General features: G+C 34.3%; 1 protein-coding gene across 1 annotated transcript; it reads left to right on the top strand.

Annotated features, from left to right (window-relative positions):
- The first annotated feature begins 7,893 nt into the window (after nt 1-7,893).
- On the top strand, nt 7,894-16,813 carry LOC115444162. Its single transcript, XM_030169831.1, has 4 exons — nt 7,894-8,186; nt 9,275-9,459; nt 10,436-10,546; nt 16,590-16,813. The coding sequence occupies exons 1-4, from the start codon at nt 8,028-8,030 to the stop codon at nt 16,732-16,734; spliced, it is 600 nt and encodes a 199-aa protein (XP_030025691.1). The 5' UTR covers nt 7,894-8,027; the 3' UTR covers nt 16,735-16,813.
- Nucleotides 16,814-22,061: the final 5,248 nt, after the last annotated feature.

The raw sequence follows: 22,061 nt of genomic DNA, 5'->3' as shown, positions 1-22,061 counted from the left end.
TTTATGTGTATTCGGTGATAGTGGTAGTAGCTTTGATCTGAACTATGTAGATGTGTCTGATAGTTTAAAATATGAAATTCAAATGTTTAACGAATATGCATTGTTTGTAACAAATGCTAGGACTGCGCAGGAGTAAAGTAAGATTTACTACAGGATACAAAACTATGATTGAATATTGGACAAGTTTATTCTTTCTTCTACAAAAGAGAAAGACAACATATTTTGGCGAGAGTCAATGTAGATGTAGGGCCAAATTCGTTTGAACACATGATAGGAAGTTGTGAAATAAAAGAAGAAAATGCGTTTAGCCTACTTATAATCTAAAACTTTATAAAATAGGCTAGAAGATATATTTTTGTTCTTTAGGCCAAATTTTGAATCCTAATGAGAAAAAACGTAAATATAATATTATGTTATCTCCCAAGATCAAAAACTGTACTAATCTAAAATAATTTCAAATGTGCTGTCTCGTATCCATTGAGATGCGAAGAACGTTGTCTCGCAATCCATAGCTTGTAGCTAAGGATCTCTAGAATTTGTTCATAAATACAACATCAAACAAGCACCACAGTTGACTCCGTACAGTCGATGACAAAAGTCTTAACATATTTTACTTGAATCAAGTATGAGCGCTTTGTTGGGTATAGTTAGAAAATCATTGAAAATTTTTTAGGTATTGGTGTGTAATTATTAAATGCGAGTATAGATTAATAAATTAATTGATTGACTAATTAATAAGACGGGACTAATGAATTTGTTAGGATATGAGAATAGGAAGTACAGGCCGGTGTTATTATGTCACTGTCGATGAATAATTGTCATTTATCTGTCATCAATCCGTACTGCGTAGGGACGATACTCAACTTACCATTAGCTGCACCCTTAAAGAATTAATTCACATTCTCTAATGCTGCAAAGGGTCATAGTATATTTGTTCCAAAGACGTCATGACATATGGATCAACGAATCCATTTTTGTCCCTACCTGTACTATAGAGATGACATTCCTACGAGGTGTGAATCGTGACTGAGGTAATGAGCGGAGGCGGCGCTGCCGTTCTAATTCTTTGATTCAACAAGCCGGGTCAGTGAACACGCGATTCCGGCTCGCACGATAGATTTATATGGATTGAAATATTTTATTTTTTTGTGACGTCAATTGGAAGGAGTTAGTTCGAGCAGTTGACGAGAGATGACACTAAATGATATTATACTTTGAAAAACGTATTATTTTTATATGGTATTGATTCATCTTGTGATCATTTGATGTTCTTTTTTATTTATTTCTTATTGTGCACATTTACGTAATAAAGAAAAACCATTTTTTGGTCTGTGATTAACTCATAAATCTTTTGAATTGTATACATTCCATGGTCCAAAGAAAGGAAAATCATGGCGAAATTATTTTATTCGTTAATTATTTCTGTCAACGTTTTGCTTAAAAATATTATATTGTTATATTTTTTTACGGTATAGGAATATATTTTACAAATGATAAACAGGGGAAAAATCAAAGGGAATCATAATTTAAATTCTGGTTATATTGCAAGCAACGTGATAGATTTTTTTTATATTAAAAAAATATATATTAATCCTTCATTCCACATTAATCCTTCATTTCACAATAAATGAAAAAACCCAAATGTTGTATTGGGCTTCGTTTACGAGCCAGTGCTTGAGTGACGTCACGTCCCTGAAAGCAGTAAATTCGTAAAGATCGTATTATCATTGATGTAATTATATTATTCATTTGAAATCTAACGTGTTACAGTCAATTTTGTAATGTAGTAAAAGGAAATTATTTTTAAATAATTTGAATGCTGCTTTAACTATTCGTATAATATTTGAATGCGTTATAAAATGTATTAACACTTGACTATGATAACATGGCAACACTGATTTACTTTTTCGTTCACAGCATTTTTGTATTGCCATCACAAGAAAAGAGTAATGCTGCTAAATGCTAAGGTCTTTGATCTCATTATAATTAGGTAGTTTTTTCATCACAATAAAATAAATTTTCAGATTTCAGTCCGCTAATAGCAGACAGCGCGATGGCACGTAGTTACAATTATACGTATTTGAAAAACCCGGATCATGGAATTACCCCATTGCCATATTGGTTGGCGTCAATTTATTTCAATAAATCGTATGGTACGTAATTTTTTTATTGAACCTATTAGTGGTTTCGTTGCGTATCGGATCTTGCAGTCTACACCGGGGAAAACCTACAAATGGGTTACTGGAATCCCCCAGCTTAGCGCCTGCAGAGGGTTGGAGGAAAATTGGGAGGGATATCTGGGGCAGATAAGTATAGGGGGATGTAAAGAACTGTCTTAAAGTCGGTGAAGGGGAGAAGGAGAAGAAATGCGAGCCCTCATAGGCCTTAATGTCTATTGACAACCAACAGGTATACACGCTGAACTGTGTGCCTAGGACGTGGCAAATGTCCCCCCGTGCATGAGCGTGCATTCGTTGTGGCGATGTGCGCTCGGCACAAGAATTGTCGATGGGAGGTGGGACATATGAATGTGTAGTACAGAAAAGCTGCTAAAGGTATCCGCGCCGCGCCGTCTGCTTTTTTGTTTGTACGTCTGTGTGTAATAGGCAGCGGAAAGAGAGAGAGCAGAGAGTTAATATTCATACAAAATAATACGTTTTATTAGGGCGGAATTTTAAACAATTAGTAAAAAATAAACAGTTGAGATAATGAAGTCCCTTGAGTTACACTAAGTTTGTTCTTAACAACTCACTTAATTTGTTACAATACCATTTAATCACCTAATTTAATTACAAATAAAATGGCGATAGAATCAAACTGTCTTATCTATATAGCATGAATGGGCCAGCTTGACCGAAGGAGTACCACTGTCTCGCAAAAAATAAACAGACCTGCCTCTTACGAATGTTCCAAAAAACGCGACTCGTAAGTCGATGTCGTTTAGTTTTGATGTTTGTGGTTGAGAGACCGATGCATGTCACGTGTTAGTTTCTCAACCAACCACAATAAAACACGGATTTGTGTCGTATTTTTTTGCCCTAGTCTAAGTTGGTAACAACATTAAGCCGAGGTACCTGTCTCTGACCAGTTTTGCATACGAAAAGTTTACCAAGTGAGGTAGACAGACGCTATAAATTTGTTGTTGCAATTTAATTTTATTCAATTCAATGTTTTTATTTAGCAATAACTTGAAACAACTGTTACAGTAATAGTGTGAATAGCAGGAAGTCAGAACTTACTGAGTAAGTAATGTCCTCAAGAAATTAACTACTGCAGAAAAAATTATAACAATAGATAAGTAATCTGTTCAAGGTTTCCTTACTGTCATATTTATGTGGGATATAAATAAAAATATAATTATTTCTGCTCCTTTTATACTATTTCGTCTTTCACCTTAGTTACATAGTTCTTTTTTCAGTATTTTCTTTCACACTTCTTCTTCTTTTATCTCTACCCAAGCTCTCAAGACTGCTTAAACAGAACGTTATGAATAAGTGACTTTCATCTCTCTGTTTAATTTAAATCTGTTCCTTCTCGCTCGCTCATTACACGCTCCGTTTCACGTCCAACTTACGTTCCGTTCATCCCATATTTACGAGTTAAGTATGGACACTTGTAATGTCATTTGACTGTTACTATTAGTGGGGAATTTCAATAAAGAATATTAATTACAAATCGATCTAAAAAACAAACCAATCAATTAGCTAAAGGTCCATTCGTTGAAATTGGTAATATCTTAGAATAACAAAATGTAAAGCTCAAGTTATCTATAGTTACCATGATATCAATCTCCAAGGAAGTAAAATCACAAATACTGGAAAGTTTCATTAACTTTTTCTACGATAGAGATCATTTATAAGTTACAACGTTACGCTAATTTGTGTGTTCAGCGGTGCTGCAAACTGGTTTCACACAACAGAATGATACTCATTTGTTTACACTGCTCGGGTTTTCCGATTTCTTGGTATTGTCGTTATTCGTCATATTAAAGATAATGTTAAATTCTTTTACAAATTGAAATTGGAACAACTGTTAGTACGTCATGGCCACCGCCCACAAATATTCATAATATTAGGAAATGACGATATTTTGGGAGCGGTGAAACTGATTGAAGAATTATGCTTGGTATTGCATTCGACTGTAGAAGAAATGAATACTACAATGCTTTAGGGTATGTTATTCCTTAACGAAGATTTGATCTTTTTAGTACCTAACATAATATTTGTAAGTCCAGTTTTATGGTGTACAACTATCGAAGAAAGTCTATAATTGATCCTGAATCGTGGTTACATAAAAAGTAATGATGAATCAGTTGACAGATTATGTCGCGCCTGCGCTGGCACATTAGCCACCTGGCTGAAGATCTTTGGTAAGAGAAACAGTAACCTACCCTTTATTAGATATGTTTCTTATGGACACAAAAGCAGAGTAAAAATAATGATATTTAAACATTATTTATCCTATTACAGGACACTGCAATTGGTATTGAAACGGGCATGATAGCCTAATAGGGCGGAAAACGGACTGCCGTGACGAAGGACCACAGATTCAAAATCCTAAACACAACCCTATAACTTTTTGAAGTTATGTATGTATTGTTTAACAATTATCGTTCGCTTTAACGGTAAAGAAAAACATTACCTACAAACCTGAGAATTCTCCATAAGAATTTTGAAGGTATGTAAAGTCTGTCAACCCGCTCTATGGTTGGTTGACTGAGGTCTAAACCTTCTCAATAGTAGAAGAAACCCGGGCCCAACAGTATATAATATAGGGCTAGTTTTATTATTATATCATAATAGGTGGTACAAACCCTGTCGTGTACTATAAACGCATCTTTAACGTCGAACTGACTACGGAATTCGAAGTAATATTCACAAGAAATGCGGATTTATATGAGTGGAAAGACGAGTTTGATTATAAAGTAGGGAATAGAAAAATGAGTGGCATAATGTTTTATAAATTGAAGGTATCCCCTGTAGACAGGATAAGAACAGATAAGTTTTACTGAAGTGGTATATTGACGCTGTTGATATTGGCCTACAGAATCAATATACCGCATAAGTATAGTGCCACAAGAAAAAGCACGACACTTGATAGTTTCATAGCACTTTATTATCATCATCTTCGTTTTTGTAAGTACAATGCTGAACACCTTTCCTTAAGAATTTCAGAATAACTTGATGGAAACGACCTGCATCCAGTGAGTTGCTACAATCTTTACCGGGTCATCAAAGTACTTATTTTTGAAAATCTGAATTAACATACAAGAATTTAAGCTATAAGCGTATGGTAACATGAATATTAATGATATGTAAAAATGCACTTAAAATTAATTATGAAGTAAGACATATTGACTTTTTTATCTGCAAAAAAATATACCAATACATAAGCGATATCTTGGAAGTAATATAGCACATTAAAAAAAAAGTATTAACTGCGAAATGCTGATGCTATCACTAAACTTTGACATGCTCAAAACAAGTCCAAAACGTATCGCATTTTGATACGATTAATGCTAACTATATTTGCTCCTAAACGAGGTTTTAGGCATTCAGAATGCGGCCATTTTCGATTCTCGTCGAGTTAGCAAACTGCCTATACTCCGACTCAATTCAAACACTCGCCCGAACTAGTTCCGGTTAATATTTCATCACTACAAATTTTATAACAATTACTTGACCCCTGATGATTGTAGTGTGATTTTACATAGTCTATAATTTTCCCCAGTAAATGGGCTGTAATATGCAAAAAAGAAATCCCGGGTACTCCCTGTGATTAACGCGTCCAATCAAACAAACAATAATTTCCTCAGGTTTATAAGTTTAAGGGTCTGTTTCACAAGTTTTAAGCAAATTTTATTTGACAATTATCGTATTGAAGAGCTAATCTAGGTACTCATTTCATTACCATTGTTTGGAAGCATATTATATCCGAGTGGGACATAAAATAGTGGGCGGATTATAATGGGTTATAGAAGTTTTTTTTAATTGCTTTGAATGATGAGATAGCTTGCCGTTCACCTGATGGTAAACGACAAAACCACCCATAAACAGTAGAAACACCATTCAACACCTTGAATTATAAAGTATTGTTTGGTATTCCACTGCGCTCGCCATCCTGAGACATGAGATGTTAAGTGTTATCATGTCCAGTAGTTGCACTGGCTACAATGTTCTTCAAACCGGAACACAACAGTGATTACATACTTACGGCTGCTTGGTAGCAGAAATAGACATTGCGGTGGTACCTACCCAGGCGGACTGTCACATATGAGAGACATACCATCAGTAATATATGAGTAATAGATGTATGTATATGACGAGTAGCATTTATTCAGAAGTTTCAAATAGAGCCTTTATAGCCACTCTGTTTATAGGAAGCATATCCAAACAAGACCTAAGCGATGCTTACTACGTCGTGGCGGACCAATAATCATATTGTCTAGTTACCAAAGAAAAGGTTTTTCAAATCTAAGAATAGGATTCCAAACTTATAGGAAATCATAAGAAATGAATGAAAAATGGCGAACCTTTGACCAAGTTGTGATAATATATCAAGGCTGGAAAATGATGTATAAACAAGCGTAGGCATGGAATTGATTGATTCGATTTCATTAATTTTACGTTGTTGGTATATTATTGCTACTTTCTTTAAAAATTGTAGACTACTACTTTTATAAGTACAGACCAGTTCACCATTTAATGGCAATTATAGCATTAAAGCGACAACTTCCTATTATAAGAAAACACGCCCAGTTATAATACCCAATTGAAAATGCCACATTCGTTGAGCGGTAAAAGTAATTTTTACTTAAATTATTAAGTCACTAGCTGACCCGACAGACGTTGTCCGTATTAACTATGAATTTGCAGCGCGCATTCTGTCAATCGCTGACAGTTATTTCAAACAATTGACAGTTATATAAAATTAATATTTTCGTTAAGTTTTCTTAAATTTTCTAATTTTCCGCTCAATTTTTTCTTTTTTTTCTTTTATAAGATCCTTCTCCTGACAATAACAAACACAAAAAAAAAATAGTGAAATCGGTCCAGCCGTTCACGCGTGGGGGTAGGGATTAATTTTTATATATATAGATGTGGAAGCACACTTATCAAGTATAGTCAATAGGACGGATGGACCGGGCTGTTCGGGATACTTATTACTGTCAGGTCAGAGTAGCTTTACTGTTGAATTTCCTCCGACAAACCTTTCAAAACCACAGTAATGTTATCGACAATTATATCGAATAGGTTCATTCCATAAAAACAAAGTCATGAAAATTCAATTCAAATCAATTTAAATTCCTTCCAAAAAATTTATTCAAATTACAGTAACTTTCATTAATTCTTATGATTAAATAATATTAATAACAAATATTCATTATTTGCCGCTATACCAATATATAAGTAAATTTGCATGCTGTGATCTCCTATAATTGTAGCACGTCACACAGTTAATTGTGAAAATGCTACACCATTGTTTTTATTATATGTCGTGTATTCTTCGTTGAAGGTCCTTAAATAAATAAATAAATAAATAATGAATTTAGAATGATTCTTAAATTATGGATAGTGATTATCTCTGCCATAAACACTCGTGAATTCGTTGTTAACAAACAATTTGATCGTATATTATAATTCAATGTTTTGATTAGGTACATATGGATTTTAATTATGGGTTTAAAAAAATAGTAATTGACTCTAGTATTTTATTTATTTCTTAGATAATGTATAAAAATGAAGCAAAATAATCACTTACATACTTAATCAAGAATTTCAAAATATAAATCACGGAACGCATGAATTACGACCGCCCAATTCTACTACATTATTATGTCTACATTTCGAGTTCCCGTTCCAAATTCATAAAAACTTCCGTCCACACAAATCCAATACGATAGCGTCTCCCATACAATCAACTCGTGATACATGCTGACAAACAACGTGTACACTGATTTCATACATCATTACACTCCGTCGATGATTCGGGAGTCAGTTGCGTGTGTTATTCCGACGAGATAAATTATGTCATCGAAGAAATTATCATTGGTGTCAATACTTGTGTTTTTGGCCATGGTGGAGCGAGGATGGGCCAATTTTGACCAGTGTCCTAATGTTAAAAAACCTTTGAGTCATGTGCGGAAACGGCGGCATTTGACCTTCCCGGACGGGACCACAGTTTCCGTGAGTGATTTTGAATTTGTTTTTTTTTTTTTAATAATTTTAATGTGATTGATCCTCATCCATTTTGGTTATTTAAAAAAATAATTGAATCCATGCACAGAGTATTTACTTTTATTTATGCACGGATATTCTTAATTCAAATAGGAATTTAATATTCATATTTTAAAAAATAACATTATATTTTAAACCGTGTGATAATTTTTGAGGGTTTTAGGCAATTTGTAATTTATAAATATTTTTATATGAGTTTTAAAAATTAATTGCAAAATTAATAGAGCCAGTAGCAAGTAATAAAAGGATATAAATCAAATAAAACGCATGAAATGTCTTATCGCCAACGATGTCTTCCAGACAACCTTTGGACGGACGAGACCATATTTTATAACAAAAATAAAATTATCGGAGTTATAAATGAGAATTGCATTAAGTTATTCCCCTTTATCAGTTTATTTTGTTAGAGATATAAAGAGATAATAACACATTAAGGATTAAATGTGGTTGTATTTTGAATTATAGATTATTTAGGCTAAGTTTTCTGTGAGCTAACTATTATTTTCAACCAAATTTTTTTTTACCACGTGTTAACTTTAAAAATTAAAATAATTATAATTCATATTTTACAAATCATGATTGTAAATTTATATATTTAACGCCTTTATTAAATACACGGCATTATTATAAATCATTATATTTTTGTGTAATGTCGATTACATTAGCCTAACTTTGTGAAAAAATCAGGTCTTTGTCTTTTTTCCGACTAACTATAAAATCTTACTATCCTTCTAACCCTGTTATGAATAGAAAATAATAGCATTAGAAGGCTAGTAGGATACAAAAAATGCTTGTATAAAAAGCTTCGAAATATCTTCACAAACTGACCGGTTCCGCAAAATAAACCTACTCCACCTCATGGTAAGTGGAGTGGAGTCCAAAGATAGACTGACGAGAGATGGTTACCTCTTTCCAGTGGCCTGTTGAAACCGGATATACACAGGCCGATCATTTCAAAAGGCATTACTTACTTACTGGTTAATTTACTTCAGAAGGCTCTAACAAAGTATTCGCGTGTGTAATTTTGAATATTCTAGATGACAACGTCAGTAGTAAAGACGTTCATGACGCATGTGCCTTCTGGCTGGTATCTGGTCATTGAAGCCAGCCTGGTGTACCACCTGCCCGACACGAAGACTCAGATCAGCGCACACCGACGGAAGAAACTCCACCACCGGCAGAAGAGAGAGTTCTGGGATACGCTGCGAGAGGCTTTGGATATGTAAGTTGGATATCTAGGTTTTATGTGTATCTTTGTCTTCTTTAGATCCGTGGGGTTCTGAGTTCAATTTATTATTCTGATGAAACTGTTTTTGTAATACTTTCATGGAATTGTATGTCTTAGAAAGGTTGACGTGATGCGACTGGCCGAAAAAAATAATAAAAAAAGGCCGTTAAAAAGTATCTTGAACTGATTTTCGGCCTTTAAAATTTAATATGACGAAATTTTAAAGGCCGAAATATCCATGATTATTAATTATTTTTACGTTTTTCTTTCAACTGCGAGAACTAATCACTAACTAGACGTGAATTTAAATTCTTTACTTGCCAATACTTGTTTAGTTACCCAGATTAAAGGTGAAACAAAATGTATGAAAATGGACCTTGAGGTATCGCCTTAAAGAAGATCTTCAATGACATTGTCTTATGACCCAGGAAGATGAAAAAAAATGACTATTTATCAATGTTTTTTGTATATGTTTAATAAGGGCGCGGCAAAGTGGCTTCATTACATCTGATGGTAAGTAGAGTGTGGTCCAATACAATGTCGACTGACGAGAGATGATTACTCATCGCAGTTGTCGCAATTATGCCGGCCTGTTGGAACCAGATATAAACAGGCTGGTCTCAGAACGCGACACACTTACGTGGGCCAATATGGCGGGTGTTAACACCTTGTGTACGGTGGTCGCTATCCGGGCGGACGTAAAATATATTCTACCACAACAGCAGCATAGCAGTAGCTTATAGTATGTCTCTCATCATCAATCTATCATCTCTCATAAGCCTATGACTACTACTTTGACTGACTACTAGTCATCTGCTTGCTGTCAAGCAACTTCTGGAGGTTACACCCCAAAAAAAAATTTAATCTCCTAGAAATTCTTCCCACATGGGATTGAAACCTTTCAATCCACGGCGTATATTAAAACTAGAATAAGTAAACGATAACTATGCTAAAGGAGTTTATTTTACAGTCGGAATATCAATGGAGAATCGTGTGTCATAAGAAGTATATGCGAAGCGAAGACTCATCTCGCGCCTCCTGGGAAGTCATTAGTCCACGATATACTAAGAGCTATATTTACGTGAGTATAATAGTATTTTATAGCAATTGTAATCTATACATTAATATACAAAGCTAAAGACTTTGTTTGTTTGAACGCGTTAATCTCAGGAACTACTAAACCGATTTTGATAATTTTTCACTACTAGAAGCTACATTACTCAAAAATTTTATTTATTCAAAAAACTAATCTTAATTTAATGTATAGTTTCCCGCTTCGAACATTTTGGAAGAATGTTAAATTCTAAATTATTTTATTATTTACGTGTTAAAAGGTACATGTACTAGCTTCTCTCATACAATATAATTCCATCGGATTAGCAAGCTGTTAAGTTATGGTATAATTAATATCTAATATTAAAGTGATGAGCGAGTGGAGTTTCATCCTATATTAGTTATTATTTTGAAACGTCACTAAAGTAAATCATAAACTAGAGTTTACTTCAGTTCTATTTATTAAGTATTGCTATCAAAATTAACAATATTACATTTCAATACAAAGTGATGAAAAAATACTAGACATTTTGCAATTAGTCAGACAGGCAACCACAACATGCACTAAGTAAAAAACAATTTAACATTTTATTTAAGAAAAAATATTCTAACATTCTGGTATCTAGTTTAAAAACGTAAACGTAACGAATACGTAAACGACTGTTTGCCCAATGTAAAAAGAACTCTGAGCCTCTTGAATTAGAGTATTGATCGTGATGAAGACGATGAGAATAAATGTGTTAAACAGACATAATAGGTTTCGCCCTGATAGATAATAACGACTTAAAGATAACCGAATGGATAGACCATAGTTGATTTGTTAGGCAGTATTGAAAATTATACTAAAGATCTACAGCTTAGTTTGTATGGAAAAGGCACAATAGAATTAAGACGGTGAATATCTATACACGGATAAAAACATCAAAGTATCCTCAGGCATTTCCAGATGCTGTCAACTTGTTACAGAGATACAGTACGCTATTAAAAAGTTGACACAAGCTTCATGAACTTATGTCAATTTGAGTTTAATAGTAGTACTAGACTATAAGTCATGCTTTATTTTTACCGGGATAAAATTGACCCTATATTTTAAGTTATGCCTCTAGCAAAATATCTATGAAAAATGAATAAAATTCCATGCAGTCGCTTTTCCGTGATTCATTGTACAAACAGACAAATAAAAATTCTAAAAACTTGGCTTTTGTTGTTCTAAAAAAGACCCCTATATTCATTTTTCTTCACTATCTATTATGGACATATATCGGATTATTATTATTTTATGATACATTCTTCGCGGCTTCGGCCGCGTGAATCGGGATAGAAAGTAGCTTATGTCCTTCCCAGGGTTTTAAACTATTTCCATACCTAACTTCATCGAAATCCTTTAAGTCGTTTTTGAAGTTTTTCGCGAACGGTCAGAGAGTCTAAACAACATTAAAATAATATTTCAATTTGAACTAATAGTTCCAGAGATTAGTGCGTTCAAAAAAAAACTCTAGCTTTATATATAACTAGCTGACCCGACAGACGTTGTCCTGTCAACTGTGGATTTGCAGCGCGCATTCAGTTAATAGCTAAAATTAACTTTTCTTAAATTTTTTAACGTTCCGCTCAACTTCCTTAATTTTTTCTTTCATAAGAACCTTATCTTGACAATAACAAACACAAACAAAAATTGTTAAATCGGTCCAGCCGTTCACGCGTGATGGCGTGACCAAGGGTAATAGGGATTCATTTATGTATATATATATATATATATATATATATATATATATATATATATATATATATATATATATATATATATATATATATAGATAGATTATAGATTTGAGTCAATAACTTTATTGTCAAGAAACACTACACTACCGACGCTGGTACTATAGTAGCTGTTTCATAGTAGCAGTATGCAGTATTACGAAGCAACAATGGCCAAGGGTGCATACATCCCGAAACCTGTCGTCTTCCTTTTCGTAATGAATGTTAAATCTAATTATCATCAAAACAAATTCCAGACAGCATTCATGGATAATAATATTACCTGTAAGTTTTGGCGGGTTCCCTTTTGAAAAAAATTCCCTCATCGCCGCTGCTAAGCAAGTAGTTCAATAAATAAATGATTAAAATACTTTATTCATCATCTAGGCGAACATAGTTGCACTTATGATAAGTCAAGGTACATGAGAATATTTAAATTTTACGCAAATTAAGACGCTTATATAACTACAGACATTTTATATTGGACATGAAATAAATGAAAGACTACAAAGTAAATAAAAAGGCCAACTCGGATTGGTAGTGAAGAAAACATAACATCAAACTCACTAAAGTAAGAGTTGCGACAACTATACCAGGAAACACTACTTTCTAATAAAACTGACCATTGCTCAACCTCGTAATAAGTGTATTTGTGAATGTTGGTACATCTTTATTTGGTAAGCACATAAGAACAATACTATACTAAGAAAACTGAACTAATATTAATTGTATGTGTAAACTGTTGATGTTCCTGTGTATAATAAATAAATAAATAAACCTCAGTAACTTTACCAGCCGTGTGACACAAAGTTGTCTAAAATGTCTCGACAAGTTAACATCAACTACTTCTACAGATTTTGGCAATCTGAACCACTGAATCCTCCACTGTCACCCGTCCGCGGCAGCTCGCTAATTGCATTATAATCCACGTACGTGACGGCTGTACGGGATTCAATTAATTCATAACGTCTTTACTTGTAATGCTATGTTTCTTGTCGGATGTGCTTTTAACGGGAATTCTATTAATTTTATATGAGCTGTGTATTTTACGATTTCAAGTTCCCAACGCTGGCAATTAAAAAATAATATGAATTAAGTATGGAGACGATTTTTAGACTTTTTTATTGATTTGAATGATGAGACGAGTTTGCCGTTCGCCTGATGGTAAGCGATACGACCGCCCATAAACGGCTGAAAAACCACGTGTATTTATAACTAAAAAATCGCTTGAAGAGGCGTCATCGTTTGGTAAAAAGGCGTCTCCTATTGAGCTCTTCCACTAAAACCCGCAATATTAGGAGATATTAATAATGGTTTCTTATGTTTATGCGAATGTTAGACATTAAAATTAAACTATTTTTAGGATTTTATCGCGTTTTTTATATTTCAATTTGCTCCCGACGTTTCGAAGATAATAGTTTTCTCAACATACTGACTTCAAGTGAGCATGCTGCTGCTGTGAGCATGCGTAGATCGGACCACCAACAGCTAAAATTAAAAAAAATTACAATTGTAAAATGTAGGTAGATATTGTAACTGACTTTTCGCATGACCACCTTAGTCCACACCGTGACCACGAAGGCTGCAAAGTCTTCGAAACGTCGGGAGAAAATTATAATATAAAAATCGCAATAAAATCCGTAAAATAGTTTTATTTCTAACATTCGCGTAAACATAAGAAATCATTAGACGTAAAATTTCAAAGTAGGAAACTAATTTGAACATAAATGTACATTTGGGTCGATATTGCTGGAACCGCGAGTCGTTCATCACGCAAACGCTCACCCGGGGCGACCAGGTGTCGTGCCCCGGGCCGAGGGATATTTATTGAATTTTTATTATTTTCTTTGTCTTTGAGGTTGTGGAATTGCGTATGTAACTTCTTTTCATGGTTGTTTTTCTATGTAAGTTTAGATTTCATATCTTTTCAATGTTCTGTTAAGAATGTTTTTGAACTAAGGCGACAAGCGGAATACGGAAACATAATATACTTACACCATTATTTTGCAACATTTGTCTAGCTTGAATGATATTGGTTATAAAAGTGCGTTTAGAAACTATAAGTAATTGTAATTATAGGTACTCAATACCCTTAATTTTATTTTATCCGATTTTTCCACAATTTTTTTCAAAGCGTGCCGCCATTTTCCTTAAAACGCATACAATGCTAGAGGAGCCTCTTGCCTAGCAGTCCAAAAATATTTCACACAGAGCTGATATTATTATATGTTAGTACGCAGTAGATTCCAATTATTCTACACAAGCTTTTCCTCGCAGCTCTGCATGCGTGTAAATGTTTACCCGGGATAAAAAGTAACCTATAACACTCAGGAATAACGTAGCTCACTATTAGTCTAAGAATTTTTAAATTCGTTTCAGTAGTTCAGAGATTAGCTCCTCGCAAACTTCTCATTATAATATTTACATTGATAATACATTTTTATCAAAGCTGAAGCACATAAGCCTTTACCCAAATATTTCCATAGATCCATACTTCTATTCCTACGTATATTGGTTTAAAAACACCTTCAACCACACGACTAACTGACCGCCATCTGGGCAGCCCATTTACTATAACATAAAACGCCCTGAGGGACACTCACAGCGATTTATGCGAGAAACGAAATCCTCAGATAAAATATAGGAGTCCTAAGCATCATAATGTGGAGGAAGTAACAGTAAACCTTGGAAATACTTATATTGGACGTGTATTACCGGTTAGTAAGGTTAGTATGTGTTTTACAGCGCACCGGTAAGCGTGTTCTGGTTATGTTATTTTTAGTACCGTTCAGAGTAGTTTCATTGATAAGATCAAGACCTTCGCCATCCGATGGCCCAGGGGGGGCGGGGGGTGAAATTGATATGGAGAATGAGAAAAGTATGAATTGTAGGTAAAGTCGAGAGGACATGTTCCTCCCTCACTCTTCCTCTCTCAGTTTAACGATAACATAGAGCAGAGCGTAATTGAGCGTACGGAATATTAGGAATGGAATAGGTGAATTCATTTGAGTTTTAGAACCTCTAGAGGGGGGCAGATGCCACTCCCTGACTCTCCTTGGTGACGCTCTTGGATAAGATCACGAGCAGAACAAAGTTTCCGATTCCGTACATTTCATAATAAATACATTTTTATTTTAATGGTGTAATTTTAGTTTCAAAACCTATGAATCAAACTCTGAACTACACTGTCCAAGTATTCCAGTAAACATTGTACATGCATTTTTCTTTGGTCTTCACTTCTCTTAACATCAAGTGCAGTGAAGCCATTTTATATATAATGCAATAAAAAAACAGATGCTATATAGGGGCTCTCGGATAGATAAAAACTGTCCTGGTGGGCGCGTTACAGGTAATTTCTTTATATAACAGCACTTTAATGGTTATTGGTTAGCCATCCCCGGTCTAGGCCAATGAGGTAGTCTCGATAATAGTATTTAAAATTTAAAAGGATTCCAAAATTTAAAGAAATTACGAAGTACGCAACAAAAGTATATCAAATTCTATTGAAGTTAAAACTTTAAGATGAAAATGGTGATTGTTGATGATATATTATTGCTGTACAAAGTTAGCTGCAGGCTTTGCCAACTTGTCTTTGCATTGAAGTATTATTGGAAAATGAATTTTGTCTTTCTCGAAATAGAACTCATATGTATTGAAGTAGTGTGAATGATATTCAATTTATTTTATTAAATCTGATCATAGATTGAATGAAGACAAAGTAATTCAAATTAGATATTTATTTTGTAACTTAATGCAGAGACGACTGGTCTCTTTAATTAGAATGTAATAAATAGACGAGTATGGCGCGCGCGTGATGGTAAGCGATACGACCGCTCATAAACAGTGCCAAAACCAACCAGAAAAATAAAATGTTACGTTAAAGGGTTTGCTGGCGGTAGAATATATTATTTTATATCCGCCCGGGTAGCGACCACCGTACACAAGGTGTTAAAACCCGCCATAGTGGCCCACGTAAGCGTGTCATATTCCAGGATCAGCCTTGGTACAGTTCCAACAGGCCGGCATAATTGTGTCGACTATCGATGGGTAATCACCTCTCGTCAGTCGATATTCTATTGTACTCCATTACATTTACCATTAGGTGCAGTGAGGTCACTTTGCGGAGGATGTATAATTTTTTTTTCCAAAATTACGCTGGCTACTATGTTCTTCAACCTGAACACAGCAATGCATGCCTAGTGCTACGAATTCCAATAAATAGAAACATAACAAAAAGTAGCACTGAGGTCGCCACTGTCCAATACTTTAAATTCGGCGGAGTGCAGCAAACTAATTATATTTAATTGTTTCAGAGCACCGCTTCATGAAGAAGAATTTAATGAAGAAATAGGACGGAATTACAGGCGACTTCTGGAGCCGGATGTTTGTGAAAAAGAGAACGATTGCCCGTTTTCTATTCTTAATTTTATTTTTCAATTAAATAATCAAAATTATTGATTTTATATTAACTTCACGGACACCTAATTTTAATGTTCTAATGTTCCTATATATAGTAATAAACGTTGTGTCCTATGTATTTCTTTCCTTGTTATTTTGCGTCCAAAAAGAAAATATCGCATATCGCATCAGGGGATATCATTTAACATTTAATGCAGCTATATTTTAATTAAAATGCAATGAGAACCAAAATATCTAGAACAAATTACTTTTTAATTAAACATAAATGTTGTAAAAAATTTGAACTGTAATGTTTAAAAAAACTATATCAAATTTTAAAACCCACCAACCCAGTGATCTTAAAACCCATGAACAGTTTTTTACTGCAAAGTAAAAGTTCACAAGTAAGCCCAAAGAAAGAAGTTTATAACTCTCCAAGAACTTGAAATAGAAGCGATTAAACTCGCAAAGATATTGCACACTGCCGCTCAGAGTCAGGGTGTGCTCCGTGCCGCACCAGGACATTTGGAACATTTACTTTATGAACATTGAGTAAAAACATACACCAAACCAGGGGGTCCAAAAGTATTTTTTACCACGCCACCCTACTGCCTAAAATAGACCACGCCCGTCATTTCGAAGAAAGGAAGAGGGAATCAGGGAGAATACCAAGTATCCTAATATTATAAAATAGAGTTTCTTTTATTATATACACCTACATACATTACTAAATCGATCATAATAAAATTTGTATTGTACCTATGTTGATAGAGGTAAGGAAAAGGACATGGTACATTTCATTTAGAAAAACGTAGGTACAGTTCTCAAAGAATTAATTTGACAAAATCGCGATACAGGCTTGCCTGGTGTGGACTTTGGGGACCGTTGTCAATACATTTATTAATTTCGTACATTACTGAAAAATTCATACTTTGTGTATTCGTATAACAAAATAATTTGTGTTAATTTTCTAAAACCACAGCATGGACACGGACAGTAAACAGTAATATGTGACTTATTTGAGTATAAATCTTTGCCAGATCTGAACTAAGATTAGCGTAATGATTGTGTGTTGAAAACGCATTAATGCAACAGGACATTAGCAAGTTTATTCCAACGATATTATTCCATTACATCGAGTAGAAATGCGGTATTGTGCGAACGGTGCAAGGCATAAGATCCTTCTTGTGTTTCTCTCATTGCGCAGATATGGCCTGTAGAAAATGACGGCCTAGATTTGAATCCTGAAACGTAACTCTTTTTAGAATTTTTAACAACAATCCTTAGCAAACACAATATCTTCGTCCTTCTATAGACTTTTGTTATATGGACGCGGCAAAGTAAACCCGTCTGCACGTGATGGTAAGTGTAGTGGAGTCCAATAGAATGTCGATTGACGAGAGATGGTTACCCCTCAGCAGTCGACACAATTATGCCGACCTGTTGGAACCGGATATATACAGGTTAATCCCGGAACGCGACACACTAACGTAAGCCACAATGGCGGGTTTTAACAACTTGTGTACGGTGGTCGCTATCCGGGCGGATATAAATATATCCTACCACCAGAAAACCTACACAAATGTGTGCATGAATCGTAAGACCGAGGTATCTGCTTAATCCGATTTGTATTGAGAAACCCGCATTCTAAGGGATCGGCAAGCATAATTCCTTGAAGCTGACGCAAGCCAAGCTAAACAATATATCCACAGGTTTGCAATATTTATAGTTTGTTAAAAGGCAAAAGGTATTGTCAAACATGTTGCTTACGCATTAAGTTGTAGTTTCCGATCTCAAAATAGAATCCGTATCAATAATCTGATATTGAGAGGCGCTAATTAAATGTATTTGCTCCTTAAACATGATAAATTGGTGATAATTTTAATGTACACACGTTATTTGCTGAGAATAAGACTATTGGTTACAAATCATCAGAGGTGTGGTTAATTTTTAGGGAATGCGCAGATTAGATTTTTCCTGAAATACCTACATATTCGAGGGACACTGTTTATTAATCTTTTATTTATAATTATAGTGGAGTTGACAGTTGTGTTCTCGGTGATGCGAAGCAATTTTCCTTTAGCAACAAAAAATTACTAATATTCCGCATTTCCAATGTTGTGGAAAATATGTGACATAATAATTATTTTTATTTTAGTAATTGGTTTCCAATAAATCCTTGAATAATTATGAGCATGGTTAAATTATACGAACCATTTTACCACTGTTTTTTTTGCAACAAAATTCTGCGCATGCGCAGCGCTGATATATCACTCCATGTTTGTAGCATAGGCGTCAAAACACGCGATAATAGGCGTGATTCTTGTTTTGAAATGTTAGTGTTCACACCTCCATCACTAACCTCGCTGGTTCCATGACTTAGCATCTAAGATATGTGCGTGTTTATGTTCCGGTCATTGTTTACGTGAAACCCAGCACACTCTCACGTCATTAGTGATAACCAAACTTCATGTATTTATACCAATTGTCATAGAAAATGCGCGTCACTGTGCTAAGTCGGAGTATATTTGGAGGCCACTTGCTAGTTGTTTTGTCTTGTTTTTATGTCTGTGCTGACTCGGGTAGTGTGTTCTTCCTGTGTTTTTAGACCATGTACAAATTATACTCCAACTGCGAATGAAAAAAACATTTCATTTCATACGTTAGTAATAAGTATACACTAGTTGACTTATTTTTAAACTAATAAATGCATTTTATTAAACTTTCACGGCGACGGGGCGATCGACGCTCGGGCTCATTCGGGCACACTCGGGTCGTATCAATGCCAGCCGCTAGGACTGTGACTATAGTAAATATTGCGCTGTTTTTATGTGTAATTTTGTTAGTGTATGACGCGTCTATTTGTAAAACGTTATTGATACCATCCATATTTCCAATCCTCCACCTCTAATAACTTGCAACACAATGTTTCCGCTCGACATCCCGGCCATCCGAGCGATCCATTAAAATCGATCAAACGCCGTTACACGCAACACGTATTTGCATCAAATATCCATCGGTTGACTCCCGGATAAACATTATGTGAGGATACGGGATTGTTTTTTTATGTAGTTCTTCGTATTTTTCGTTTGATCTTCGAATGTGACGTTCGAAGTTTGAATGTGTTTATGTTTGTTTTATCATTGTTTATGTCAAATAAAATAGTTACGGGCTGGTATTATTATACTCTTCAGATTATTTTTGTTCTTTTTTCAAATATTTTTTTCGCATTTGTTGTTCTGCATCATAAGTCTGGCTTCATATTTTATACTCTTTTAAATATTTTTGTTTTAATTTAAAGTGCATTTCATCGTATTTGGGTTCAACCTCATTTCAATGATAAATATTTTGTATCACTATTAAAAAAAAAACAATAATAAAAAATAATCAGTATTTAATTTCACATCTTTTTTCCGTGACGTGATGCAAATGATGTATATCGAGATGCAAAAACCATTTTTGTCACGTACGAAACCTGACAACATGTAATGGGGCTGTCAAGTCCTATTGGATATCATACGTTTTCGATGGGATTCAACTTTGATTCTTGGAAAACACACATACACAAAAAACACACGATGTTTCACTGTGGTAAAACAGGACCATGTCTTACGTAGCAATTCATACGAATTGTACTACATACAATCGTTTCCCTTTGTGCCGTCAACATGAGTAAATCTAATACTATTAAACAATACTTTGTAATTCTTGGATGGTGTTTCTACTATTTATGGGCGGTCATATCGTTTACCATCAGACAAAAGGCAATCTCGTTTCGTCATTCAAAGAAATTAGAAAAAAACATTACTGTTAATGGTCAAACACTTAGACAAAGATCAGCCTACGCCCTGTTGTCCAAAACAAATCGAAAGTCAATAAATTACCCAAGTCTAGATCCATAGGTGCGAAAAGGATTTATGCGAAAAGTTTTGATACTAAAAAGCGTGAATTTGGAATAACATATAGCTTAAAAACTCGTTACCGATTTTCGACATTGCAAGAAAGCTTTTTAGTGCAAATTCTTTTAATAGTTATCGTCTCACACACGAATGAGTTTGTGCCGCTACTATTGAATTTTATATCTATGGATTTGCAAAAGTAGTCTATTATATTTTTTTTAAAACTAAACAAAGTTTTTAAAATCCATAGTATAGTATAAATATGTTAGTAATTAAAATAAAAATTAAATAATGAAAAAAAAAATAATACTACAATTTAAACAGAAACTGGGAATAACAAAATAATGTATTCCACTCATCACTCTAAGATATCTGATGTGGCCATAACACCCCGTCATTAAACTCGCCGCCATGTCCTTCACACATCAGTTAACACAATACAACGAGCATTTTTTCCTTCGACGCTTAAAAAAAAATACAAAATTTTTGAAAATAGAAGCAATTTCAAATTTCGAACTTGATTCAACATTGGAAGGCGGAGATACTCACAAAAGCGCACCATTAGTAAGATCAAGGCGCGAGTGATATATGTATACCATAAATCTTTGGAACTAAAACTGAGGATAAGGTTCGGGGCTGCCAACCGGTGTTTGGGGGTTTCTTTAACGACTATTTTTAGAATGCACACGTGCAAGCCTTCTATCTTAAAGGATAGGTAGGTAAATATAAAAAAAATCTGTATCATGCACTGCAGAGTATACCTTATTTTGAAAAAGCAACAACATAGTTTCGTGCCCGTTCTCTGGTGAGAATTGCCTTCCGTACTCGTGTTAGTTAATATTGACGGAATCTAAATAATGTATAACATTTTGTTGATTTTATATGGGAATCATGATGTGAAACAGCATTCTCACACAACCACATACAATTACGTTGCCGGCCAAGTGTCCCTACGCACAGTTGTCATTTTATAAATAGTTGAACAAAGAAATATTTGAATTCAACCAGTTTCTTTCTTTCTTTCCATAGTCCGATTTGGTGCTGTCCTTTAATACTATTAATTATAATTAATATTACTTTACCTTTATTTACTATCGAATCTAAAAATCTTTCTGCCTTCAGTCACTAAAAGAGATCTTATAAACACTAAAATATATAAATAGACATAAATAATCCAACACAAGCTAAGCAAATACAAGTTCTTTCGTTTGTTCTTAATATAAAAACCGCAATAAAATCCGCAAAATAGATTCATTTTAATGTCTAACGCGTAAACATAGGAAATAAGTTCATTAAGATTCGCGGAAATACGTCTTCCACCTGTCTAGACTAGGTCTTGCCCGTTCCTGTAATTAATCCAGCATTTCCTAGCACTGTTCTGAGAATTGTACATAGATGTTGTTAATTACAGTTTTGTATCTTAGGTTTATAGGTTATGGGTTCAATTTCAAATAATCTTTTCCATCAAGCACAATCTATGCAAATATT

The sequence above is a fragment of the Manduca sexta genome, chromosome 8 (assembly GCF_014839805.1).
Source record: "Manduca sexta isolate Smith_Timp_Sample1 chromosome 8, JHU_Msex_v1.0, whole genome shotgun sequence".
NCBI classification, from domain to species: Eukaryota; Metazoa; Arthropoda; class Insecta; order Lepidoptera; family Sphingidae; genus Manduca; species Manduca sexta.
Note: the sequence above shows the minus strand (reverse complement) of the source record. Positions and strands in the feature narration are given on the sequence as shown.